The following is a 26,537-nucleotide window of genomic DNA, read 5'->3' as shown; positions in this document are numbered from 1 at the left end:
CAATTAGTATAAGGATATATCTTGGAATTTTTCCTATTATAGGAGAATGGCAATTTTGCTCTTTAAAATCTCTGACATCTCCAACTCGACTTTGCTGAGCCTATAAAAGATTAGAGAGTAGTTTAGATATAAATTAAGATGCTTAAAAAAGATTTTAAGTACACAACAGTTTCCAAAATGTACAAAGCAGGGGTTAAAAATGTGAATGCTTAGGGGTACCTGAGGGGCTCAGCCTATTAAATGTCAGACTCTTGATTTCCACTCTGGTCATGATCTCAACATCATGAGATCAAGCCCTGCATCATGCTCCCAGCTCAGTGCTCGGTGGAGAGTCTGCTTGACATTCTTTCCCTCTCCCTTTGTCACCCCCTCCCCCAGCTTGTGTGTATGTGTGTGCGTGTGAGCTCTCTCCCTCTCTCTCAATAAATAAATACATATCAAATAAAATGTGAACACTTACAAGGGTCAGACAAATAACATAAATGGAATGATACTTGCTGGGTGGTGCAGGGAGCACATAGCAGAGGACATAATGCCCCATCTAGAGTGCTAGCTAATGTTGCCATGCCACAGTATTGCCAATTCACCTGCAACTTTTTAAGAAAAGCCATCTAGATTCAATGGGTAAATCCCCACTTTTCAACAGTGGCAATGAATTTAAATTAAAAAAAAAAAAAAAAAAAAAAAGATGCCAAAGAAAAATACATTGGTACCAAACTCTACAGGCACAACCAATAACTTGTGTGAACAAACAGCATGGACAAAAAGAGTATGGTGTCTATCTACTGTGGCCAAATTATGAAAACTCTGAGGTTTCTAGGCAGTATCAAGAGGACTTTTGATTATTGTTATAGCTCTTCCTATAGACTATAGATTAAAATAGAAAAGGAAAAGGGACAAAAAAGCAAATAATCAGGGGTGACATATGAGTGTATAAAAAAGGTAGACGCATACAATTGCAGAAAAGTTGAAAAGAACTTTTAAGGTGACAAAGGATTTAAGCTTTAGGTAGAGTATTTAAGGAGGAAGATGTGGTCAAACATTAAGAAAGAAAGATGACATTGGTTTTACTACAATGATGAAACCACTGAACTCTTTCACTTGCAACCAAACCAGAAAGGGAAACAGAAGACCTATGAGATTACTAAGCAAATCACCAGGGCCAACTACCTCTTTATTATTAATTTTGTGCTCAGATCAAATTCAAAGGATTGAGGCATTAATTACTAATCTCCACCTGGTCCGCATTCTAATATGTGCATATAATTTCTTTCATAATTTTATAGTGATATTAATGGTTGTGTTTTTAATTACTAACTTGTCTAAAACAGGTATCACCTGGCAGTAAGCCCACTTATTAGCTTCACGTTCCTTTGTCATTTTAAAATAAAGCAGGTCAGGGCGCCTGGGCGGCTCAGTGGGTTAAGCCGCTGCCTTCGGCTCAGGTCATGATCTCAGGGTCTTGGGATCGAGTCCCGCATCGGGTTCTCTGCTCGGTGGAGATCCTGCTCCCCCCCTCCCTCTGCCTGCCTCTCCATCTACTTGTGATCTCTCTCTGTCAAATAAATAAATAAAATCTTAAAAAAAAAAATAAATTAAAGCAGGTCAATATCCTGTGAATTATTACTTGACTATCCTTGTTGCCTGCAATTATATTTAGGGGAAAGGTCAGTCAGAAAGGTAAATTGTTTCTTGTATTGTCACACGTACAGGTAAATGTCAATTAGTTCTAGAAGTCTGAGAGAGGTGTGGTATTATTCCTACCCACCTTGATTTCGGCAAAGTCATGTCACTTAATAAATAAATGAGGCATACCCTAAGATCAATGACTCTGTTGTCTAATCTTGTATCCTGATTAACAGTAGCTCTTCCTTCCTAAAAAAAGATGAAAAAACAGATTTTACTAATTTTAAGAACACAAACACAGTTTACTTTTAAGTGAGAAGAGGTGTGCTTATGCGGTTAATATTATACCCCCAAATTAGGGATCCAAGAAATAAGAAGTAGGGCTACAGAGAAACTATTGTTAAAAGAGAGATAGAAAAAAGAGAAATGCAAATGAACAGAAGTTAATGCTCTCTTTCTCTCTCCCACCCCACCAAAGCCTTGCCTCATTACTGGAACATCAGAAGAATTTAACCACTTGTACCTTCATTGATTCCTGGATTTTACCTGCTAGTTAAAGACTGAAGGAACAGATAAAAGCTGACAGAGTAGTGATTCTCAAAGTATGTTCTGGGCACCACTGAAGGTCCCAAAGACACTTTCAGGGAGTCCATGAGGTCAAACCTATTTTTCACAATGACAGATTTCATTCTGTATTGAGTGTTCCCAAGGCTTCGTGATGTGTGCTATCACGATAGAATGAACGCAGAGGCAGGTACAAGGCCTAATTGTTGTCTACTAAGGCAGATATTACAAAGATCTGTAGATATGTAAGACAATGTCACTCTTGACACTAAACTATTTTTTGAAAAAATATTTTTCATAAAAAAATATTTTTCAAAAATGTGATTTTTATCATTCATATATGATTAATATATATAAACATATCTATATTACTATTACTTGCATTAATATATACTAAAAATTTCCTATTTTAATTTCTAATATTATAAATATTGATAATGATATATAAAAACAAAAGTTTATGGGGAAGTTATTTTTAAGAGTGTAAAGGGATCCTAAGAACAAAAAGTTTGAGAATTGTTGATAGAAGAGTAAATTTAGATAAAAAATGAAGCTCAAATCACTTCACAGGATGCTTCATACAAAAGTAGGACATCGGGTTTTCAATGATCTATAAATTAAACATACAGAGGAAGCAAAATATTTCAAAAATGTAGTTTTAACCTCTTCTCCTTCCACCTCAGGCCGAACAGCATCATCCAGCTGCAGGGGCAGGCGGGGTTCAGCCAAACTGATCACATAAATCTGAAAGTGAGAGATTACCAAAAATATCATGAAGCACACAAAACCTGTTATCTTTTACTTAAAAAAAAATCTAAAGCTGACATAAATATGAAGCTATGTTTGCATATATCTTAACTGAAACTACCTACTAAAATCAAACAAAGACATACACGTTTTTTTCACTTATAAAATGGGAATCATAATATTTTTGCCAACCTTCCTAGGTTATTGGAAGTAAATGAGAGGACATATATACAAATACTTTGTAAACTCTAATGTGCATACCAGTGTGACAAATAAGTACTAACTGGGGCCAAGAGGTCTGAGCTTAAGGCCTTGCTTTGTCATGTAAAAGCTGTTGTTAGGCGAATCATTTAATCTCAGAGTTTCAATATTCTATTCTGTAAAAGAAGGTCTGAGGTAAGAATCAAATGGAGTAATGAATATGAAAACACTCTGCTCTTTTGAAGGGGCCACTAAACAAATGTATTATTATCACTGTTTATAGCATTTGGCCATTTCTACTGCTAGGACCGAAGTCAGCTCAACTCTGCTGTCTGTCAAATTCCTTTTCTCATTCTTTTTCCAAATATCCCGTCCTTTCCACCTTTCATCAAACATGTTATATCTCATTTCCTGCTGCTCTCCTGGTTTGGAGCTGCCACAGAACGTATCCCTCTATGCTGTTAAAATACCTTTTTATTTGTTAAATTCACTCACATTAATTGCATGTTTTAGAGCTAAAACACAGGTCATAAAAAATGAGCTAGGGTTTTTGGCTACTCTTAAAAACAGGTTACCTTATTAGTTACTCCCAACTATGCCTGGAAAACCTGTTAAAGCACGAAAGGGAAACAGACCTAATTTAGTTAATTCAGGAAAGGAAATGATATTCTTCCAGTTGGTAGACCACATTTAGTATTCAGTTCAGACTCTTTAAGAAAGTGTCAGAAGGATACTCCCGTCCTCCTTATAATAAAATAGTTTGTCACCATCTTCTATTCTCAAGTATAGTGTTTCCCTTTGATGAGTTAATAGAAACTTGATTTCCAATGCAAAACTGTAGACTGGAGCAGCTATCTCTGCTATTTTTATAACTAGCAGACGTTCACTTCATTAGGTTGTAAGCACCCTAACTTCATGCAGGGTTGGCTCAAAGTATGTACTCAGTAACGCTGGCTGAATAAACAAGTAACTGTAAGTGCCAGTGCTTACTGTAAGACTCTTTTTAAGATATACTACTTCATACTTTGTGAGATACTTTATAGTTATTTCCATTAAGGCAAAATTTATAAGTTCTTTAGGCTTTATATTTATCATCTGCATTTATTAAGTTTGTATTGAATGCTAGATAATTAGATTATTTCAGAAGTATGCTTACTTGCTCTACTCACTAAAATTTTATTTATTTAAGTATTGAGAAAGACATGTTACTTGGAAGATAGGGGTTGTTTTACTTGGTCAGCATACCCTTATGTTGGTTTGCCTTTACTAGGTTACACACTTCTTGATGCTGTTGGTTTGAAATGAAGCTTACACAAAGAAAAAAAAGTAATTTGGCAAGTTAGGTCAGTAAAAAACACAAGATTTTCTAAGTCTTGAAGAGTTCCCATGACAATTCCAATTAAATATAACCTTACTCTCGGGTGCCCGGGTGGCTCAGTGGGTTAAGCCGCTGCCTTCGGCTCAGGTCGTGATCTCAGGGTCCTGGGATCGAGTCCCACATCAGGCTCTCTGCTCAGCGGGGAGCCTGCTTCCCTCTCTCTCTCTGCCTGCCTCTCTCTCTACTTCTGATCTCTGTCTGTCAAATAAATAAAATCTTAAAAAAAATATATATATATAACCTTACTCTCAGATGAGTGTGTATGAGACTAACTTTCTGCATCTGTTAATCTGCCTGACTGCTCTATCTTATATATGCTCACACACAAGCAAATACACATACAGGGATGAGGGCAGGAAGTGTGTACTCCTTAAAAAAAATTTAATGATGCATCTGTAGACACAAACTAGGCCGGATCTGAGAACTGCAGGCTCAAAACTGCAGGGTTATTTGAAAAGTACTAAATATGTGTAAGTTCACTTACAGTATTTTAAAAGTCAATGATAAGGAGCACTTACAGTTTTTATGTCTGAGAAGAAAATAGATGTGGGATAAATCTTATATGAAAGGAAGTTACTGCTGGAATGTAAGACCAACTGAGTTTTGTCTCTTGATTTCTCAATAAAGTATCAGAAATATAATGACTGTAATGAAATATAATCATTAAGAATTAGTATAATTAATCAATCTTTAGAGGTATATTGTCAGAAGAAAGGTCATAGCAAAATATATTCATAACAGTGAACAGAGCTTTTTAGATGTGTTTTTTATTTTTCCCTATGTGACTATGGTAGATTGTTGGCAAAAACTGGCTCTAATAATTCCTCAGTCTCCTGTATACATGTTTTTTTCTTCCAATGATCTTGCCTCTCTTTGCATCCAGAGGTGGAATCTTTTTCTCCATCCCTTAAATCTAAGTTATTTCATGTGACTTGCTTTGACCAATGACATATTTAGCAATCGTGACTCAAAGAGAAGCTTGAAAGGTGCTCGCCCTCTAGGGCTTCCCTCTCTTGCTGCTGGGAACCCTTCTGGTACATGTCAACAAGCCTGGGCTAGCCCACTGGATGAACAGAGGCCACAGGGAGAAATGTTCCAGAAATAGCAGTAGGTCCAGTTGATGTCATGCAGAGTAGATGAGCCATCCCAGACAGCCTGCCTCTAACTGCCCCATGCACAGAATCATGAGCAAATAAATGCTGTAAGTATTGGGGTAGTCTGTTATAGAACAAAAGCTAATTGATTCAGTAATCAATTTCTAAATCTCAATATTTTACATCAACTCTAAGAACACATAGGTTTGATATGATGGTTATAAGAACCATTCAAATCTATTTCTGTACCCAATTTTATATTTTGAAAAAAGTTACCTTTTGAACATGTAACTCCACATCTTGCTGTGTACAGCTTCCAATTTTTTGATTCACTTTTCTCACTACACCTTCTACATCTACGATGCTCTCTTTGTTAATGCTGTCAAAAGAAAAAATTCCCAACTTTAGTCATCTCATCAGAGGTGTCAGAATTCATTTGGTGTTTCAACAGTAAAGCCGAAATATTAAACTCTTTTTTAATACAGTAAGCCACTTGAGATAAAACCAGTCTATTTAACCTACTTACAATAAGCTACTATGCAGCACACCTTGTGAGATTTTTTGAAGAGATGATTTTCTAGATGCCATAATTTAGTTTACCATTCATAAAATACTCTGAGCCTAAATGGCAAAGACCAGCACTGAACTGTGAAAAGTAGAAAATTCTTTCAATTATTTATTAAAGAACATTTTCCTTCCTAAAGTTGAAACTTACAAAGATTAGCATTTCCTATAAGGAGAAGCATGGGCTTCAATAAATGCAATTACTGGTATGTAATGAAACTGAATAATAGAAGAAGGTCAACTGAAAAGATTTCAAGGTAAAAAAAGGACATTAGCTTGCTGTAATTAAGCCCTCCATGCCTGTAGTTTCTGAGTACACACTGTCATTGGATTTATGGCAAACAGCCTATAGGATTGTGCGATCCCATTTAAGAATGTCTACATGAAGCTCAATATACACTAAATCGGTCACCTAGGCAGCTGAATTCTACAACAAACTTGAATTTTGAACATAGGATACTCAAATTCTGAAATATAAAATTATGAAGTAGCTTATTAAGCTCATCAATTGATTATTTTTTGATCTCTCGTACATAACCAAGGGATAGAGGGTATAATCCAAAATGGTGGTTCCCATACAAAATGTACCAGTTTTACTTTTGTATTATTGTACAGCCAGAATGTATTGTAATGTATTTGTATTATTGTACAGCCAGAATGTATTGTAATGTATTTGTGGAAAAGCTTAATTAAACTTTCAGTTCTTGGGCAGTGATGTCGGCATCATAGCAGCTCAACTGGCCCAAACTATCAATGTAAAACTACCAATTAAAACTCTCAGGTGGTAACTGGAGCTGCAGAAGTGAGTGTGGTGAAAAGAGAAGAAGGAACTAAAATGCAACAGTGGTAACTGGGAGAGTGGAGTTCCTGACACAGCTGGCATAACAGAAAGAGCAAACATGCATCAAGAAAATCTGTTCTGGGGGAGCCTGGCTGGTTCAGTGGGTTAAAGCCTCTGCCTTCGGCTCAGGTCATGATCTCAGAGTCCTGGGATGGAGCCCCACATCGGGCTCTCTGAGCAGCAGGGAGCCTGCTTCCCTTCCTCTCTCTGCCTGCCTCTCTGCCTACTTGTGATCTGTCAAGTAAATAAATAAAATCTTAAAAAAAAAAAAAAAGAAAGAAAATCTGTTCTGGACTCCCTGTTTATCTGCTATGTCATATGTCACTTAACTTTTATATTAGCCTTTCATGGCTTAAGTGCCAACCCAGAATCCTGCAAAATGAATGACAAGAATCTAAACAAAATGAAACAAAAGCAAAAAATCAAATCAAAACAAAACAAACAAAAAAACCCCCCAAAACCAAAAATAAAAATGAAAGAAAAAGAAAATTTAACTTTCATAGGAAAAGTTCTATTTATTTTGATAAGGAATTGGGTCTTTAGTAGTTGCAATGCCACTTGACGAGATTTCAGAAATCCAATAATGCTTATTTTACCCAAGAGAACATCACTGTCCATTTCCTTTCTTTTTTTTTTTTAAAGATTTTATTTATTTATTTGACAGACAGAGATCACAAGCAGGCAGAGAGGCAGGCAGAGAGAGAGAGAGGGAAGCAGGCTCCCTGCTGAGCTGAGAGCCCTTTGGGGGGCTCGATCCCAAGACCCTGAGATCATGATCTGAGGCAAAGGCAGAGGCTTAACCCACTGAGCCACCCAGGTGCCCCCACAGTCCATTTCAATTAACATTTGCTCAGGGTTGGAAAAGGATCAAAATGAGGGTAAGAGGGTAAAAAGTGCTGAAGAAAGGAAGAAAAAATTTCATTTCACTTTACTACACTGTCTAGAACTCTGTATGGCTGATACTAACTTTAAAAAAAAAGCCCAACATTGTACATATTTCTTACAAGTCTTACGAGTCTCCTGCACTAGAGCATTACCTGATATTTAGATAAAATCTTGTGCACTGAAGAAACTCAGAATTTATTGTGGTATATTTTTAAATGGCTTTCTAACACTGGCTATCTGGTGTTAGAATGCAGTCATTGAATCTCTCTTCAGTATGATTTCCATCTACCAGTTGCTTCTTTTGATTGAATGAGTAAACTTGATACCTGAGTATATGATCCAGGCTATGTGAGGATACTGTTGCTTAGTTTACACATTTCTCTTAGGAAGGCCTTCTCTTCCTTACTGATCAGTGTGCTTCATCGATAACCTTGCTTCATCGATAACCTGTTCTGACCCAACCAGACCTCCACTCTGCTACATTCCTGCTATGACCCTGGCCTTCAAGCGTCATCCCCTTAGTAAGAGGCCTTCCATTATCAGAAAGTCTTCTTCAAGCCAACTCAAGTTATCTACTCTCAAAGACTGAGCATTAAGCTAATATCCTTCTAGAAAAATTTGGGATGTGATCTGACACTCTGTCCTAAAGGGCCAATTAAAGAAAATAATAGTTTCATTTTTCCTCAAAAGTACCAGATGACTTCTTTTATCTAGGACCTGAAACTTGTAACTAGGTCTATGTTTAGTACTTTTACTTAATTAGGTAATATTATGGAATAAAATACTTGAGCAGCTAAACAAAAAATAACCACTATTTTAAACATTGTTTCTAGCACCAAACAAGTCACAAAAGGAAGTTCCGAAAACCCAACCTGTTTTTTAAACTGGGCCACAGATAGACTTCTATCACAGATTAGTCTACTGAATCAATTAGAAAGAAGGTAGAATTAACCAGATACAGAGGATGCTTATAATTAATTTTTTTGCCTTTCCAATCTCAGTATTATCTCCTTACTATACCTAGCAGCTATATGCTGTTAACAGAATAGTCTCTTCAGATATAAGTAACCCCATTCCAAGATTTTTTTAAACCCTGGATAATTTAGCTCTAATATCTCTATAACTCCATCCACATCTATATCCAGCTATTATTATTTATCTGTAGACTTGAATGAATTCAGTAGAAATAGTATTATAATCAAAGAGATTTGAAAAAAAGGGTCACACTAGAACTTGCTAGTTAGCTTTAGTAAAGCATTAATGAGGGTTTTATCTATGTGTGTATATAATCAGAGTCAATGCAAGAGAGGGATAGGAATACTTGAATAAGCTACTGCTAGTAGAAGGATGAAATTCTACTTTTTAGAAACAGCCTAATTAATATGATTTTAACTGATATTACATGTTAAGATGGCTTAAAACTTTGGAGCATGTATACCATAGTTTGTGGTCATAAAGAGATTCTGTTAAAGTTTCAGGTTTATATTTTGAAACTAATACGGCTCTATACCCCTATTTTGAAGGAGGGTTATGTCAAACAGACAACTAAAAAGCCTTGGGTTTTTCGAGGATACTGCAGGAAAAAAATCCACAGCAGAAAGCAGAGAACTTCTGGGAACTATCTGACCGTAAAAGAAATGGGTGAAGTAAATTAAACACATCCTTCCAACAGCTAAGTCAGCTATCTTTATTATTACCACTACCTCCCAAAACACACTACTACTTCATTGTTTCACACCTCTTCCACTTTCCAACCACCCTTCTCACCTGCAGATAACTAATCACTCTACAAATAAATTAGTTGTAGCCTTGATTTAAAAAAATACCTTAATAGGCTATCCTATTCATGTCATCCACTAGGAACTGTCAACAATCAATCTAATAGTTTACTTCCAACTTATGCTGTCCCTAGAAAATAAAATTGCTGGGCGCCTGTGTGGCTCAGTCAGTTGGGTGTCCAACTCTTGATTTCAGCTCAGGTCATGATCTTAGGGTTGGAAGATCTGGCCCCACAGTGGGCTCTGCACTCAGTCTGCTTGAGAGTCTTTTTCTCCCTCTCCCTTTGCCCCTCCCCTCATTCATGCTTGCTCTCTTGCTCTCTAAAATAAATAAATAAAATCTTAAAAAAGATAAAATCATAAAAAGCATCCTTCTTTATATAAAGTATTTTATAAAAATATTTTGAGTTCGCTATCAAGTTTTTTTTTTTTAAAGAAATGGTATAATGTATGAATAATTCAATTATAAAACATGCAACTTGGGAGAAAAATAAACAGTACTCCATTATCTGAAGGAATAAAATCCCATCTTTCCAACCTGAATGCCATACAGTTTACTACTTAGGGCCTCACCAATTACCTCAGGGACACTTTTAGCATCTGTAGTTTTATCTATCTTGATTATAAATTTTCGTACCTACATACATTACCTAAGAAGCAACAAATTAAAAAAGAAGTCTAATAGAACTATTAGAAGTAGGCACAACTATTGTATATAGCTGACTGCTGAAGAATATATATTAAAAAATAAACAGGAAAGTAACAAAGAACCACTTTGCATAGTAATAGATGGTCATTGTAATGGTCCTCTGTTGTTTAAAAAAAAAAAACTTTTAAAAAAGGAAGAACATATAAAATAGACTTCAAACCATTCTGTTAAAATCGTCAGAATAGTTTCAGTACTTAAAGGAGGTAACGTTCATAGCATCAAATAATGTACTAATGAATAATGCCTTATTCTTCAATGTTGCCAAAAATTTAAAAAAATTCTTAGTTTATCTCTGTGGTGTCCTGAATTCTTGCTCTCAAATCTTTGCTCCGCTATGCTCGTAGTATTCATCCACACCTTTGCTATAGATTCGAGGTGGACAGAAGGTAATTTTTTGCCTCTTGGTTTTGGGTTTGGCCATATGACTTGCTTTATCAATGACATATCAGTGGATATGATGCCAACAAAGGCTTGAGATGTGCTTGTGCAGCAGAACTTGCCCTTCAGCATTCCTGCTTTTCTACATAAGATGATATCTCAAGTAGCTGTTGGTCCAAGGAAGCTCAGAAGCACAAGGGGCAGACCAGGACACAAACCATAGCTTCAAAACGAGCCTAGATGAGCTGAATTCTAGCGCACCCACAGATGTGTGAGCAAGAGGTTAAGGTTTATTATTATACGCTGCTGAATTTTTACTATTGGTCAAGTATACAATACATATAACTTCACCATTTTGACCACTGTTAGGTGTATAATTCAGTGGCATTCACAATGTTGTGCAGCTACCACCACTACCTTTTTCTAGAACTTTTTCATTATCCCAGAAACAACGTACTAATTAAACAATTAACTCTCCACTAATTCCAACTACCACCCACGCCCACCTCACCTCCTCGTAACTTCTATTCTACTGTCTCTATGAACTTAATTACTCTAGGTACCTCAGGTATGTGAAACAATAATATTTGTCCTTTTGTGTCTGACTTACTTCATGTGACATAAAGTTTTCAAGGTTCGTTTGTATTATTGCTTGTATCAGAACTTCATTCCTTTTTAAGGCTGAATATTTTGTTATATGTACATAATATATTTTGTTTATCCATTCATCTGTTGCTGGACATTTGGGTTGTTTCCTATTTAGGTTATTGTGAATCATGCTGCTATGAACAACAGCATAAAAGTATGTTTTTTTTTTTTTTTAAAGATTTTATTTATTTGACAGAGAGAGACACAGTGAGAGAGGGAACACAAGCAGGGGGAGTAGGAGAGGGAGAAGCAGGATTCCCAAGCAGAGAGCCTGATGCGGGGCTAGATTCCAGGACCCTGGATCATGACCTGAGCTGAAGGCAGACACTCAACGACTGAGCCACTTGCACGTCCCAGTATACAAGTATCTGTTTGAGTCCCCACTTTCAATTTTTTTGGGTATCTATCTAGAAGTGGAATTGCTGGATCATATGATAATTTTATGTTTAACTTTTTGAGGAGCAGGTATATTGTCTTCCACAGCAACAGTACCATTTTACATTCCCACCAGCAATGCACGAGGGTTCCAATTTCTCTACATTACTAACACTCATTATTTTTCCTTTTGTGGGGGTAGGGGGGTAGGGTAACAGTCATCCTAATGGATGTGAAGTGATATCTTATTATAGTTTTGGTTTGCATTTCCCAAATGACTAGTGATGTTGAGCAGCTTTTCATGTGCTTATTGGCTATCTGTGTATCTTCTTTGGATAAATATTATTTAAGTCTTTTGCCCATTCTGGAATTGGGTTGTTGTTGTTATAAGTTTTCAGAGGTTTTATATAGTGCCCTTTGATGCATAAAATGTTGTAGTTTCAATGAAGTCAAATTAATCTCGATTTGTTTTGTTATTTCTACTTTTGGTGTTACACCTAAGAAATCACTGCTAAATCCAATGTCATAAAGCTTCTGGCCTATGTTTTCTTCTAAGAGTTTTATAGTTTCAGCTCTTATATTTAGGTATATTTAAGTAATTGATCCTTTTTTTTTTTAAAAGATTTTATTTACTTTTTGAGTGAGAGAGAGAGAGAAAGAGAGAGAGAGAATGAGAAAGAAAGGGAGAGCATGAGAAGGGGGAGGGTCAGAGGGAGAAGCAGACTCCCTGCAGAGCAGGGAGACCGATGCCAGGCTCCATCCTGGGACTTCAGGATCAAGACCTGGGCTGAAGGCAGTCGCTTAACCAACTAAGCTACCAAGGCGCCCCTTGATCCTTTTTTTAAAAAAGATTTTATTTATTTATTTGCCAGATAGAGAGACAGAAAGAGAGCACAAGCAGGGGGACAGAGAAGCAGGCTCCCTGCTGAGCAAAGAGCCTGATGCAGGACTCAATCCCAGGACCTGAGCTGAAAGCAGATGCTTAACCAACTGAGCCACCCAGGTGTCCTGGTAATTGATCCATTTTCAGTTAATTTTTATATATGGTGTATGGTACGGTCTTTGGCATATGGATACCTAGTTTTCCAAGCACCATTTGTTGAAAAGACCATCCTTTCCCTATTAAAAGGTCTTGGTACCCTTGTCAAAATCCTGCTGGCCATTTAAGCCAGGGTTTGTTTATGGGCTCTTTCTTCTATTCCATCGGTTTATATGTCTATCCTTATGTTAGCACCACACACTTCTGATTACTGTAAGTTTTGTAGAAGTTCTGAAATCAGGGAGTGCAAATCCTCCAAATTTGTTCTTTTTTTTTTTTTCTTCAAAACTGTTTTGGCTGTTCTGGGCCCCTTGAGAGTGCACATGAATTTTAACATGGTTTTTTTCTATTTCTGCAAAAAATGCCACGGGGATTTTTGAAAGGGATTGCACTGAATCTGAGATCATGACCTGAGCGAATGGAAGCTGCTTAACTGAGCCACCCAGGTACCCCTATTTTATTTATTTTAAAATTATATATATATATGTAATCCTAAACATAAGTATTACCCTTAGACAAACATAAACTCAGGGTAAGGTTCATAATTAGCAACAATGAATGCAGATTCATACTTTACAGTCTCCCTGGTAATTCCTTATTTGGGAACAATTCATCTTGTCCAATCTCATTAGATTTTCCTCTCTCCCACTCTCATTCTCTCTCTCACACACACACACACACAGCAGTGCAGAATGTGGTTGATACAAAGATCTATAAGAGTAGAAGTGTCAGCATTAACATTTTCTCATATGTGCTTATATTTTAAATTTTATCTTCCATCTGTGGTCTCTTGGTAGAAAGCTAAAAAGCCACTACTCCCTTTTCAGTTTATTATTTTAATATGTATAAATAAATATAATCTCCCAAAACAAAGTGAAGCAAAATAAACTGCAATTAGTTACAATATGCCAAAGGGAACTGGTTAGGGTACAAGTGTTAACTCCTTTTTGTTACCGGAATCCTGCAGTCTTGCTTAGAGACTTTGCACACTATACGTGACATGTGGCCTTCTGAGATACAATCCAAGTTAACGGTCCCAGTGTTCATCTATAAATGAACTGGTAAAAAACTCAAATTCTTTCCTACTTTTTATTTTTTTAAAATTTTTTATTATTGTTTTTCTTTCCTACTTTTTAAATAACAGAAGGAAGTAAGGAAGGGAAATAAATAGCAGATTAATTATCTTCTTTCCCTTAATGGTCAATCTTGAGCAAAATGAACTGTGAAGATAACTGGGATAGAGAACAAGAATCATAAGCACCGAGAAAATGTTGTTGGAATAGGTGATTTATAGGATACCAGTGAAGTTTCATTTCTATATAGCACAGAGGTGAAAAAATATTTAACAGCACATAACCCTAGTCAAAGAGATCACCCTCTTGCATATAAATGGTAGAGAAATGGATCTGGGAAAGAAGTACTTCATCCACCTCTTGTTACTGGGTCTCAGTGTGAGGTGCTGACTCTGGCAAGTTCTCCTGGAGAATAAGGAAGAATTACCTCCAATTTATACTCATGAACTTCCCCTCATCGGTGAGGAATGGGAAATGGCAGGGTTTGCGTCTATGTTTCAAAGATTTTATTTATTTATTTGTCAGAGAGAGAGAAAGAGGAAAAAAAAGAGAGAGAGAGAGAGAGAGCGAGCACACACAGGAGAGTGGCAGGCAGAGGGAGAAGCAGGGAGCCTGAAGCAGGCCTTGATCCTAGGACCCTGGGATCATGACCTGAGCTGGAGGCAGATGCTTACCTGACTGAGCCACCCAGGTGTCCCTGGTTTTATGTTTTAAAGTTATTTTTGAAACACTGTTTTTTATATATTGTCTCAAGAGCTTATTATTATAAAAGAATAAACTTATTTATTATTATAAATTCTAATGTTAAATAATCATTTAAATTTAAAAGTTTAACTCTCCCATCATATAACCAATCTCTTCTTCCTTTAATCACTGTTTACTATTTGGTCTATACTCCTCCAAATTTTTTCTCCTTTGCAAAAAATATGGAATGCTTCATAAATTTTGTGTTGTCCTTCTACCGTAGTTTTGCTCATTCTCCTCTCTATTTTTTTTAATGTTGAGAAGTGGGAGTTTTATTTTTTACAGAATAAAACATGCCTAAATATATATAAATGCCTAATATATAAAATATATATAAACATATATAAATGCCTTTAGATATATAAATGCTATAAATTTATATATTATGCATATATATATAAAATATGCCTGTATTTATTCTCATATCACTTACCAATTTTCTTTTATGTTCCAGTTCCTGTGTAAGGTGCTTTACACATATACTACTTCACTTAAGCTTCTCAAAGGCCTATGAGATAAATATGACCACCATTTTATAGCTGAGAAAACTGAGACTCTATAAGAGGTCAAGTAAGTAGGCTAAGATCATACAGTAGTAAGATCATGTACTGACTGCTACACTAGATGGTTCTGTTCTGTTATAGACTCAAGATATAGCACCACATTTTAAATACTCCAGAATGCATCATGAGCTCACTCTGAAATAATACATTCTCATTCTTAGGCACTCATGACCTGCCACATTCCTTTATAATTTATGAGAAAGCAATTGGAAGTAACAGGCCCTTCATGAATTGTTTTCAAAATGCTCAAGAATCATACTATCTTAACACTGATGCATCTTGATGTCCTCTTAATGCCAGCCTCAACAGAAGTTCATCAAATCTTTGTATAAAGCAATAGGATGTTATTAACGTTATATAACTTAGCAGTTAATCCCAGGGTGCCTGGGTAGCTCAGCTGGTTAAGCGTCTGATTCTTGATTTCAGCTGAGGTCATGATCTCAGGGTCATGAGATCAAACCCAGCACTGGCCTCTGTGCTCAGTGGGGAGTCTGCTTGAGACTGTCCCTTTACCTCCCTCCACTGCACATACTCTTCTCTCTCTCTCTCTAATAATAAAAAAGTAAATCTTAAAAGGAAAAAAAAAAGAAATCCCATAAATTGAGAATTTCTGACAGCAGATTTTAGATCTACCTTTGAAAGCACATCTTTATCAAAGTTTTCAATAAAATGTTGAACTCGACAGGACCAAATATAAAAGTTCTGTTTCTCCTTCAATCAGTAAGTATCTCACTCCAACAAAGAGGTATATACCATCTATGTACAGTTTTTCAAAGAGCTACAATCCACAGCAGTATAATAACCTAGCCTATATTCACCAATGTATTATCCACATGATGCTCAAGGAATACCTGCATGCCCATTCCCTCTGGGCCTCGCGTGTATATAATATATACATACACTTCCACCACAGCCCCTGTAGCATGTCTTTGCATGTGGCTGTTAATCTATTTTGCCCTCTTCTCAAATTAAGTTCCTTATGTCATACATGTGTCATGGTATTCCCAAGCCCAGCAGAGTGCCTGGACCAGAGGAGGTGCTAAATAAGTTTTCTAAATCTGTGGGATTTCTTCTGAGCATTATTTTGATATTCTACAATTCTAAAAGCTAATGCAGCAAACTGAAATTTCAACGTTCCAACTTAAGTAAAATACCTATTTTTAGATGAAAGATCTAGAAAGGAAAGAAAATGTACAAACCTGTATGCAGCTAGGTGACTCACAGAATGAAAAATACACTTGTGACTCACCAGCTACCAATAAATCACTTAACCACAATGACTAATATGAAGAAAAAGAAAACAAAACACATGTGTACACAACTAACAGTCTGAAAAAGCCTTCCTCCCCCCCACCCCCCCAAATCCAAACATCTCTATGCTGGGTGGGAGGAAGGGTGCTACAAAAGTACAAACAACAAAATATAATTTTTAACTTTAACAACTGGTATTCAAATTAACTGTACCCCTTTATACTAGTCACAATAACTTTGGCTTGAAACTTTTTTCTCCCTCCAAATTTTTAAATTAGAAACAATGGAACTAAGACCATTGAAGGAAATATTACAGATCACTTAGCCAGTTGGACCTTAAATTTGCTGTTCCTTTTTTTTCCTTTTAGCTTGAAACTTTAAGCACTGTATTTACATTCACTGTGGTCCTTAATAGCAGTCAATACAAGAAGGCCTGTAGGGTTGCCTTTAAAAAAAATTTGTCTTTACAAAACTCAACCATAACTAACATAACACTACTGTCTTCATTACATTAAAATGTCCCTAAATAAAAAATAATTTTAAAAAGAAAAAAAGAATGACTTCTCATTTCAACTCAAACACAAGCTATTAACTATTAGAAAATTAATGTCAACATAAGATGGAGATCCAGAAACACAGGCCTGGATAGGTATCCTATCTTCCTGCTTCCAGACAAATTTCATTTAAGGACCACAAAGCATTTTGGATACACAATCAAGAACCTCTTCTTAAAGATCTCTAGGGAATGAGATGTGACAACCTTCCTATGTAACTCATTTAAGTTGTTTCATTTTTATATGCATTCAACCATGAGAAAATTGATCTTTCCAACAAATTGATTAAAATAATGTGTTGAAGAGTCCTGTGGCACTTAAAGCCAATTAGTGAGTCAACTTTTCAGATTAGTATATTGATGAATTGGATATTCCTAGGAAAGATAAGTGGGGAAAACAACTGACCCCATATTAAGTGCTAATGTTGCTCTTAAGGAATATACTCAAAAGCTAGAAACTGCTAGTGGTACAATCTAGTTAGTAAGGCAAAGATAAGCACCTCAGATTTAATATCTAAAGTAAATGCTAAGATAGTCATCCACTTAAGATATTAAAAGTGACCTCATATTTTGCCTTTTAAATGACTAGGAAACCCCAGCTGGAACTATCTGATTTGATATTTTTAATAGTGGAGTCTTTGCTTTTTTCCAGCTGGTATATCACCAGAGGGAATAGAGTTAAATGTTGGGCCTAATGGAATTAACATATAAATACCATTATTTCTGCCACTTTGTTGTGTAGGAGTTCACATGTTTTAAATGTCCAGTCTCTTAGGGTAGCACTATTCAAAATGGAAACACCTTGAGAATAAATAAACAGTCCTTAGCACTCCTCTAAAGACAATTGCAAGCATTTCACAAATAAGAACAAAGACAAAATGAATATTAACTGAAGATTAGAAATGGCCTTTTTCTCATAGACATATTTCTAAGCATGCTATTTTCCAAATCGAAGACTCCAGCAGAAAGGGTGGTTAGCTGATTCACTAACTAAGTTGCTATCTTTCCAACGTGAATGTATTAGTAAATATTCATTTGAATTACCTCATGCTTTGCTGGTCCTCAAATTTCTAAAGCTAAAAACATCTAAAAGTAAGGAGTTTTGCTTCATTTAAATAAGTAACAGAATCCACCAGAATTTTTATATTGTTGTTCATGTGTTGTTTTTAATCATAATACAAGGCTGATGATATATTAAGCAACAGAAGTCATAGTGTTCTCCAAACTTTTCTAATTATAATCTTAGTTAGAAACCAAGGGATCAAGAGGAATGAGATACTGAGAGTTCAGTGAAACAATAAAAACAGGGGCAGCCTATAAACCTCTATTTTCATTATAAAGTAGGATACATTCCACTAGGCCTGGCTTAGGAATAAAAATCAACTGTTGTGCCACAAATACACAATATACTCCTTAATGTCGATGTTATATTATGTGATCAGGAGTCCATGGGGCTGGGTAGTTTGTAGAGCACTCACAGGGTGAAAGAAAGGTAGGCAGGTAAGGATGCAGTGGAGGTAGTTCTAGGAATGGGACTGGGTTGCACGAGGTCAGAAGAGGGTAGAAATAGTAGGACAAAAGGAGGAGACTGGTAAAAAGACCAGAAGTCTTGATGAGGTCCAACAGAAGATTAGGAGGCGTGGGATAGGTACAAAGTTAGAAATTATGGTTAGAGAGAATTGCCATTGAGTTTAAAATTAAGTTCTAAGGAGCAAAATCCAAGTGGCGGCCACAGGAGTGGATTATTAAAATGAATAGTGAAGGGGCACCTGGGTGGCTCAGTCATTAAGTGTCTGCCTTCAGCTCAGATCATGATCCCAGGGTCCTGGGATTGAGCCCTGCATTGGGCTCCCTGCTTGATGGGGAGCCTGCTTCTCCTGCTCCCACTCCCTCTGCTTGTATTCCCTTTCTTGCGGTGTCTCTATCAAATAAATAAATAAAATCTTTTTAAAAAACTAAAATGAATAGTGAAGCTAGTGGAGAAGTAAGGAATTTTAAGTCCACACTATTTATTCCAAATGAATACCTAAAGACATTTACAATGAGATGACTTGAAATGAGAGGAATACACTACTATCAGCCAGGAAAATAAAATGGCTTTGAGTAAAACATCCTATTTCATTCAGTCTTTGGAACTCCATGAACTCAAAAGGCTAGAACTTCTCTCCAATTTACTCAGCATAGATAAACTCAGGTGATACTGCTAGCTGTCTATTCAAACCCACTCCCCTTGTCTTCATGGCTAACAGAGTCCCGCTCCCATTCGTATCCACTTCTATCTGGCAAAGCATTCTAAGAGAAGGGGAGCCCATCACAGGTCCAGAGTAGGTCGTGTTTAGCCCCAGTCCATCTGGGGAATTTAGTCCAGACCGAGGGTGACATTTTCCATTTTCCACATAGTATTTCAAACTGGAAACTCTGAAGTAATTTTCCACTTCTTTCTTTTCCTTACCCCTACACATCAGCAGTCAGTAAACAGGTAAGACTCATGTTTTTACCCAGTCACTGGGCAAACAAGGTTCTCTCTTTTAAGAGTACTATCAGTTTTGCTATTAATACTTGTTTTGAAAATGTTAAATCCAACACAATCGATATAATTGGTATTAGTATGAGCATAAGTTTGAGCCTTCCTTTGCCAGATTTCATCAGTGAGAAACACAGTAGAGACAACTGTACTCAGGTGAACTCAAAACACACACCTCAAACATCTATGTTACATGCCACACCTGTCCACATCTGGCAGTACAATTTGCTTTCAGGTTTCAAACAGCCTTCCTTCCACCACTTCACAATAACCTACAAGCTGCAACTCTCTGCCACCCATTTACACAAGGATACAGCATTTTTTCTTAAAGACTTTTATTTATTTAAGAGAGACAGAGTGACAGCATGAGTGGGGGGGAGGGGCAGAAGGAGAGGGAGAAGCAGACTCCCTGCTAAGCGGGATGGATACAGGGCTCGATCCCAGGACCCTGGGATCGTGACCTCTTGAGCCACCCAGATGCCCAAACAGCATGTTTTTTGTAAGATAAAGGGCTGGTAATAAGTAAGAGAAATCAAATACTATATGACTTCTACACAGAATCTAAAATAAAACCAAAACGATTAACAGCAAAATCAGACCTATAAATACAGAGACCATATTGATGGTTGCCAGACAGGAGGGGATGGAAGGATGGGCAAAAGAGGTGAAGGGGAGTGGGAGGTACAGACTTCCAGTTGCAGAATGAGTAAGTCATGGAGATGGAAGGTATGTATACTCAGGGAATATAGTCAGTTGTGTTGTGATAGCATTGTATGTTAAGAGATGATCCCTACACTTGTGGTGGGTAGAGCAGCATTGCCCAATTACTATGCTGTACACCTGAAACTAATGTAACACGGTGTGTCAACTATATTTCAATAAAAAAATAAAAATGTGATACTGTAGTATTACTTATGTATTTCTCAAAATGTATCAAGCTATTCTACCTACACTGAAAAAAATTAGGTTCTTTTTAAAAATTACATCATTGATGAAGTTTTTGACCATTGTGCTACTAACCCATTTTCTGTATAAGCGCTGAGGTTTTTATTGCATAATTTTGTATAGCCTGTGATTTTTAGGAAGGCATCTGCTACATTATAGCAGAGCTGAATGATTATTAGCACTACTTTATAAAAAGTTAACCCCAAAGGACAACCATATTGTGAATGTCCCAACATCTCCTCCCTTGCTGACAGCATAGCAATTCTAGGAGAGAATATTTGTTCCTACAAGTATATAACAAAAGGCTGATGTGTTAAGGAATAGCATTGGTTATCCAGCCAAACTCTTTCATTTCCTTCCTAAGTCCAGAATCTTAATAAATTATAATTTTTTTTTTTATACTCAGAATTGGTGGACTTATTTTTCACATTGGTTGCAAACATGGTTGCTTTGTTGACTGACTCTTCTCACAAGAGTGCTAATGTGTAAGATGCACTGTGTGGCAGTGCTGATGATAAGAAAAAAGACAAAAGGTGAAGCAAAAGTAGATGCATCTATTGAATCTGCCTAGTGAATTTTAGGTTTCATGTTTATAATTAGAGCTATCAAATATTTTTCATATTGAAATTATTCAAGAAAAATAACTATCTTTGCAAACAAATTTTTAGTTTCTAACCCCCTAACCCTTCCCCACCCCCAACTGTCTCTGTTTTAACAGCATGCTTTTTAAAAATGGGATGACTTCTCAGGAAGGCAGCTACTGCTTCATGGTAGAGACAAGTTTTCACTAGTATTAATGATGGCTAGTAAATTAATTTCTCCTTTGGAACTGTTTTTAGCATTAACTTATGACTCAACATAAAATATTTTTTATTACTTTATAATCAGTCATACTTTTATTTATTTATTTATTTTTAAAAAATATTTTATTTATTATTTGACAGAGAGATATACAGCGAGCGAGAGAGGGAACACAAGCAGGGGGAGTGGGAGAGGAAGAAGCAGGGTTCCTGCTGAGCAGGGAGCCCGATGCGGGGCTTGATCCCAGGACCCTGGGACCATGACCTGAGCTGAAGGCAGACGCTTAACAAGTGAGCCACCTACGTGCCCCTCAGTTACACTTTTAAAACAAAAATTATTATAATATTATTTTTCACGAGTTTTGGTTCTCAACTCAGGCAGTACCTAAAAGTCATTATCAGCATGAGGAAACAAAATAGTTATCTACCTATCTATCTATCTATCATCAATCAACTATATATCAGAAAAGACTAGACACTGTAGAAAAAGATACTGTTGAGGCAAATACCATTACTTTGAGACCTAAAGCATTTCCCAGGCATTAATATATTTCAATGACAGTAAGGTTGTATTCTAAGTAAGCTATATTAAGGAGGGCTCTGAACTATTTTAAACTATCTCAGAGAAGCAGGATGACCTAGGAGGAATGTGAGCCCTAGAATCAGAGACCTTACACTTAGTATTTAAATTTCAATTTCCTCAGCTATAAAAAGAAGACATTAAAAAAAGTGTCTATACCTTATAGTGCTGCTGTGAGGATCAAGGGCAAAGTGCAAGTATGGCATTTTGCAGCTTCATACTTAGTATATAGCAATATTTAATTATTACTGCTGCTATTGTTATAAGCAATAATATTAATAATATTGCTGTAATTTGCCTGTACATCAGACTCTGATGCACTGGATCCCAGTATGTATAAAATTTATGTTAGGCACTGGAAAGGCTTGGCAAGATAAAAGGAAGGGCAGTCACTATAATGAACTTTAATTATAGATTATTTCTTAAACATTTTTTGTTTCTTAAAAATTAAAAATGATATTTCATGGGGAGGAGCCAAGATGGCAGAGGAGTAGAAGACTTCACTTTCATCTGGTCCTAGGAATTCAGCTAGATAGTTATCAAACCATTCTGAATACCTATGAACTCAACTGGAGAATGAAAAAAAAAATAGCAGCAACTTAATGAACAGAAAAGCAACCACGTTCTAGAAGGTAGGAGGTGTGGAGAAGTGAATCTGAGGTAACATATGGGAATGATAGCCTGGGAGGAGGGGAAGGGAGCCTCCGTCAGCCAGCTCCCAGCAAGTGAGAGAGCAGAGGAACACAAAATCAACTTTCGGAAGTCTGCTCCACAGAGGGACATCGCTTCAGTGGCTAAGATGGGAATGGAACCCTTGCTGGGACAGTGTGGTCTCAGGACCGCTAGGATCACAGGAAGACTGGGGATGCCTGAGTATGACAGAGTGCCCAGGTATCACAAAGAAGCCAGCTGCCAACAGTGTCCAGGAGTGGGATCTCAGCTCAGGGTTGCCATAAACCATGATCTGCGGTACAGTTGGGCTGCTGGCTCTTCAAGCCAGGGCCTAATAAGCAGCAGAACCCGGGAGATTCCCCTTCCTTCCTTGGGAGGAGCAGCACGGGAGTGCACCCCAGGAATCTGCTGGGCTTGGAAATTCTGAACAGGACCATGTGCCAGAGACAGAAATGCTTGGTCATAGGCTGGATGGGCACAGAGTACGGACAGAGACCAGGGAGACAGGAGTGATGGACTGGTTTTCTCTGAGAGTGCACTGAGAAGTGGGGCCCTGAGCTCTTGGCTCCTCTGGGGCCAGAGACTGGGAGGCCACCATTTTCATTCTCATCCTCTAAAGCTGTGCTAAAACCTTCAAGGAACAAAAGCTACAGAGAGCAAACTGGAGCAGATTACTTAGCCTTGCCCCTGGCAAGGGTGGTGTAACTCTGCCCAGGGCAAAGACATTTGAGAATCACTGCAACAGGCTCCTCCCCCAGAAGATCAGCAAGGACATCCAGCCAAGACCAAGTTTAACAATCAATGAGAACTGCAAAATTCCAGAGCTAGGGGAATACAGCTCATAAAATTCATGGCTTTATTCCCATGATTCTTTAGTCTTTCAAATTTAATTTTTAAAATTTTCTTCCTTTTCTCTTTCTTTTTTTTTTTGAATTATTCTTCTTTCCTTTTCCAACCAACTTCTTATCAATTCCTTTTTTAAAATCTTTTTTAAATTTTCACGGTTATGGTCATAGTCTATCCATTCATTATATTTAACCTTATTTTTGCATATTCTTCTTTCTTTAAAATTTTGGGATACAGTTTCTTTGAACAGACCAAAATACACTCAAAACCCAGTGTATTGCTATTCTATTCACCAGCCTGATCATATTGTTTTGTTTTTTTTTTTTTCTTTTTTCTTTTCCCCTCGGTTTCGGGTCTGGTTTGTTTAGTATATACTTCTCTGGGGTTGTTATTACACTTTCAGCATTTTCTTCTCTCTCTCTCTTTTTTTAAAAGATTATTTATTTATTTATTTGACAGACAGAGATCACAAGTAGGCAGAGAGGCAGCCAGAGAGAGAAAGGAGGAAGCAGGCTCCCTGCTGAGCAGAGAGCCCGATGTGGGGCTCAATCCCAGGACTCTGAGATCATGACCCGAATCGAAGGCAGAGGCTTTAACCCACTGAGCCACCCAGGCGCCCCCAGCATTTTCTTCTGTTGTTCATCTATTCTTCTCTCAACAAAAGGACAAAACAGAAAAACTCACCTCAAAAAAAAGAATGAGAGGCAGTACTGACTGCCAGGGACCTAATCAATGTGGACATTAGTAAGACATGGCGGGGGGGAGGCTGGGTGGCTCAGTGGGTTAAAGCCTCTGCCTTCGGCCCAGGTCATGATCCCAGGGTCCTGGGACTGAGCCCTGCATTAGGCTCTCTGCTCGGCAGGGAGCCTGCTTCTTCCTCTCTCTCTCTGCCTGCTTCTCTGCCTACTTGTGATCTCTGTCAAATTAAAAAAAAAAAAAAAGAAAAGAAACTTCCTTTATGGGGTGCCTGGGTGGCTCAGTGGGTTAAAGGCTCTGCCTTTGGCTCAGGTTATGATCCCAGAGTCCTGGGATTGAGCCCCTCGTTGAGCTCTCTGCTCAGCAGGGAGCCTGCTTCTTCCTCTCTCTCTGCTTGCCTCTGTGCCTATTAGGGATCTCTGTCAAATAAATAAAATCTTTAAAAAAAAATAAGACATCAGAACTAGAGTTCAGGATAACAATTATAAAGATACTAGCTGGGCTTGAAAAAAGCAAGGAAGACACTAGAGAATCCCTTTCTGGAGAAATAAAATCTAACCAAGTCAAAATCAAAAAGGCAATTAATGAGATACAATAAAAAAATTTTTAAAAAAGCAAATAAATGAGGTACAATAAAAATGGAGGCTCTAGCTGCTAGGATAAATGAGGCAGAAGAGAGAATTAGTAATATAGAAGACCAAATGATGGAGAATAAAGAAGCTGAGAAAAAGAGAGATAAACAACTACTGGATCTTGAGGGGAGAATTTGAGACGTAAGTGATACCATAAAGTGAAACAATATTAGAATAATTGGGATCCCAGAAGAAGAAAGAGAGAGAGGGGCAGAAGGTATATTAGAAAAAATTATAGCAGAGAACTTCCCTAATTTGGGGAAGGAAACAGGCATCAAAATCCAGGAGGCACAGAAAATCCCTCTCAAAATCAATAAAAGTAGGTCAACACTCCGATATCTAATAGAAAAACTTACAAATCTCAGAGACAGAGAAAATCCTGACAGCAGCTTGGGACAATAGGTCTATAACCTACAACAGTAAAAACATTAGATAGGCAGCAGACCTATCCACAGAGACCTGGCATGATATATTCAGGGTACTAAATGAGAAGAATACGCAGCCAATAATATTTTATCCAGCTAGACTGTCATTGAAAATAGAAGGAGAGATAAAAAGCCTCTAGGACATACAAAACTAAAAGAAATTGCAATCACCAAACTAGACGTACAAAAAATATTGAAAGGGGTCCTGTCCTCTAAGCAAAGAGTCCAAAGTAACATAGACCAGAAAGGAGTAGAGACTATCTATATACACAGTAACAGTCACCTTACAGATAATACAATGGCACAAAATTCATATCTTTCAATAATTAGCCTGAATGTAAATGGGCTAAGTACCCCAATCAAAAGACACAAGTGTCGGGTTGGATAAAAAGCAAGACCCATCAACACGCTGTCTGCAAGAGACTCAAAGAGACCCAAAGACACCTCTAGATTTAAAGTGAGGGGATGGAAAACTATTATGCTAATGGACATCAAAAGAAAGCCAGGTGGCAATCCTTCTATCATACAAATTTGATTTTAAACCAAAGACTAAAGGAAGAATAATGCATCATACTTAGAGTCTATCCAACAACAAATCTAACAGTTGTAAAGATTTATGCCCCTAACATGGGAGCAGCTAATTATATAAGCCAATTAATAACAAAATCAAAGAAACACATCAACAATAATAAAGTAACAATCAGGGACTTTACCACTCCCCTCACTGAAATGGATAGATTAAGCAAAAGATCAACAAGGAAATACGGGCTATAAATGACATACTGGACCAGGTGGACTTCACATATATATCTTCTCAGAACTTTCCATCCCAAAGAAACAGAATAAACATTCTTCTCTATTGCTATGGAACATTCTCCAGAATAGATCACATCCTGGGTCACAAATCAGGTCTCAACCAGCACCAAAAGACTGGATCATTCCCTGCATGTTTTCAGACAACAATGCTTTGAAACTTGAACTCAATCACAAGAGGGAAGTTGGAAAGATCTCAAATACATGAAGGCTAAAGAGCATCCTACTAAAGAATGAATGTGCCAATGAGGAAATTGAAGAATTTTAAAAAATTCATGGAAACAAATGAAAATTAAAACAGAACTGTTCAAAATCTTTGGGATGCAGCAAAGGTGGTCCTAAGAGGGAGGTATATAGCAAGACAAGCCTTTCTCAAGAAACAAGGAAGGTCTCAAGTACGCAACCTAACCTTATACCTTACAGAGCTGGATAAAGAAGAGCAAATAAAGCTTAAACCCAGCAAGAGAAGAGAAATAATAAAGATCAGAGTAGAAATCAATGAAATAGAAACCAGAAGAACAGTGGAACAGATCAACGAAACTAAGAGCTGGTTCTTTGAAAGAATTAGTAAGACTAATAACCCTCTGGCCAGA

General features: G+C 37.2%; 1 protein-coding gene across 2 annotated transcripts in view; it reads right to left on the bottom strand.

Annotated features, from left to right (window-relative positions):
• The window catches only part of DARS1 (aspartyl-tRNA synthetase 1), a 67,989-nt gene that overhangs the window by 16,825 nt on the left and 24,627 nt on the right, over positions 1-26,537 (bottom strand). For both annotated transcript variants that reach the window (XM_047722498.1, XM_047722499.1), the window contains exons 5-7: positions 5,887-5,989; positions 2,854-2,934; positions 1,816-1,875 (exon numbers count right to left, since the gene is read on the bottom strand). In XM_047722498.1, the coding sequence (XP_047578454.1) occupies positions 1,816-1,875; positions 2,854-2,934; positions 5,887-5,989 (244 nt within the window). The remainder of the gene's footprint in view (positions 1-1,815; positions 1,876-2,853; positions 2,935-5,886; positions 5,990-26,537) is intronic.

Source organism: Lutra lutra, chromosome 3, assembly GCF_902655055.1.
Source record: "Lutra lutra chromosome 3, mLutLut1.2, whole genome shotgun sequence".
Lineage (NCBI taxonomy): Eukaryota > Metazoa > Chordata > Mammalia > Carnivora > Mustelidae > Lutra > Lutra lutra.
Note: the sequence above shows the minus strand (reverse complement) of the source record. Positions and strands in the feature narration are given on the sequence as shown.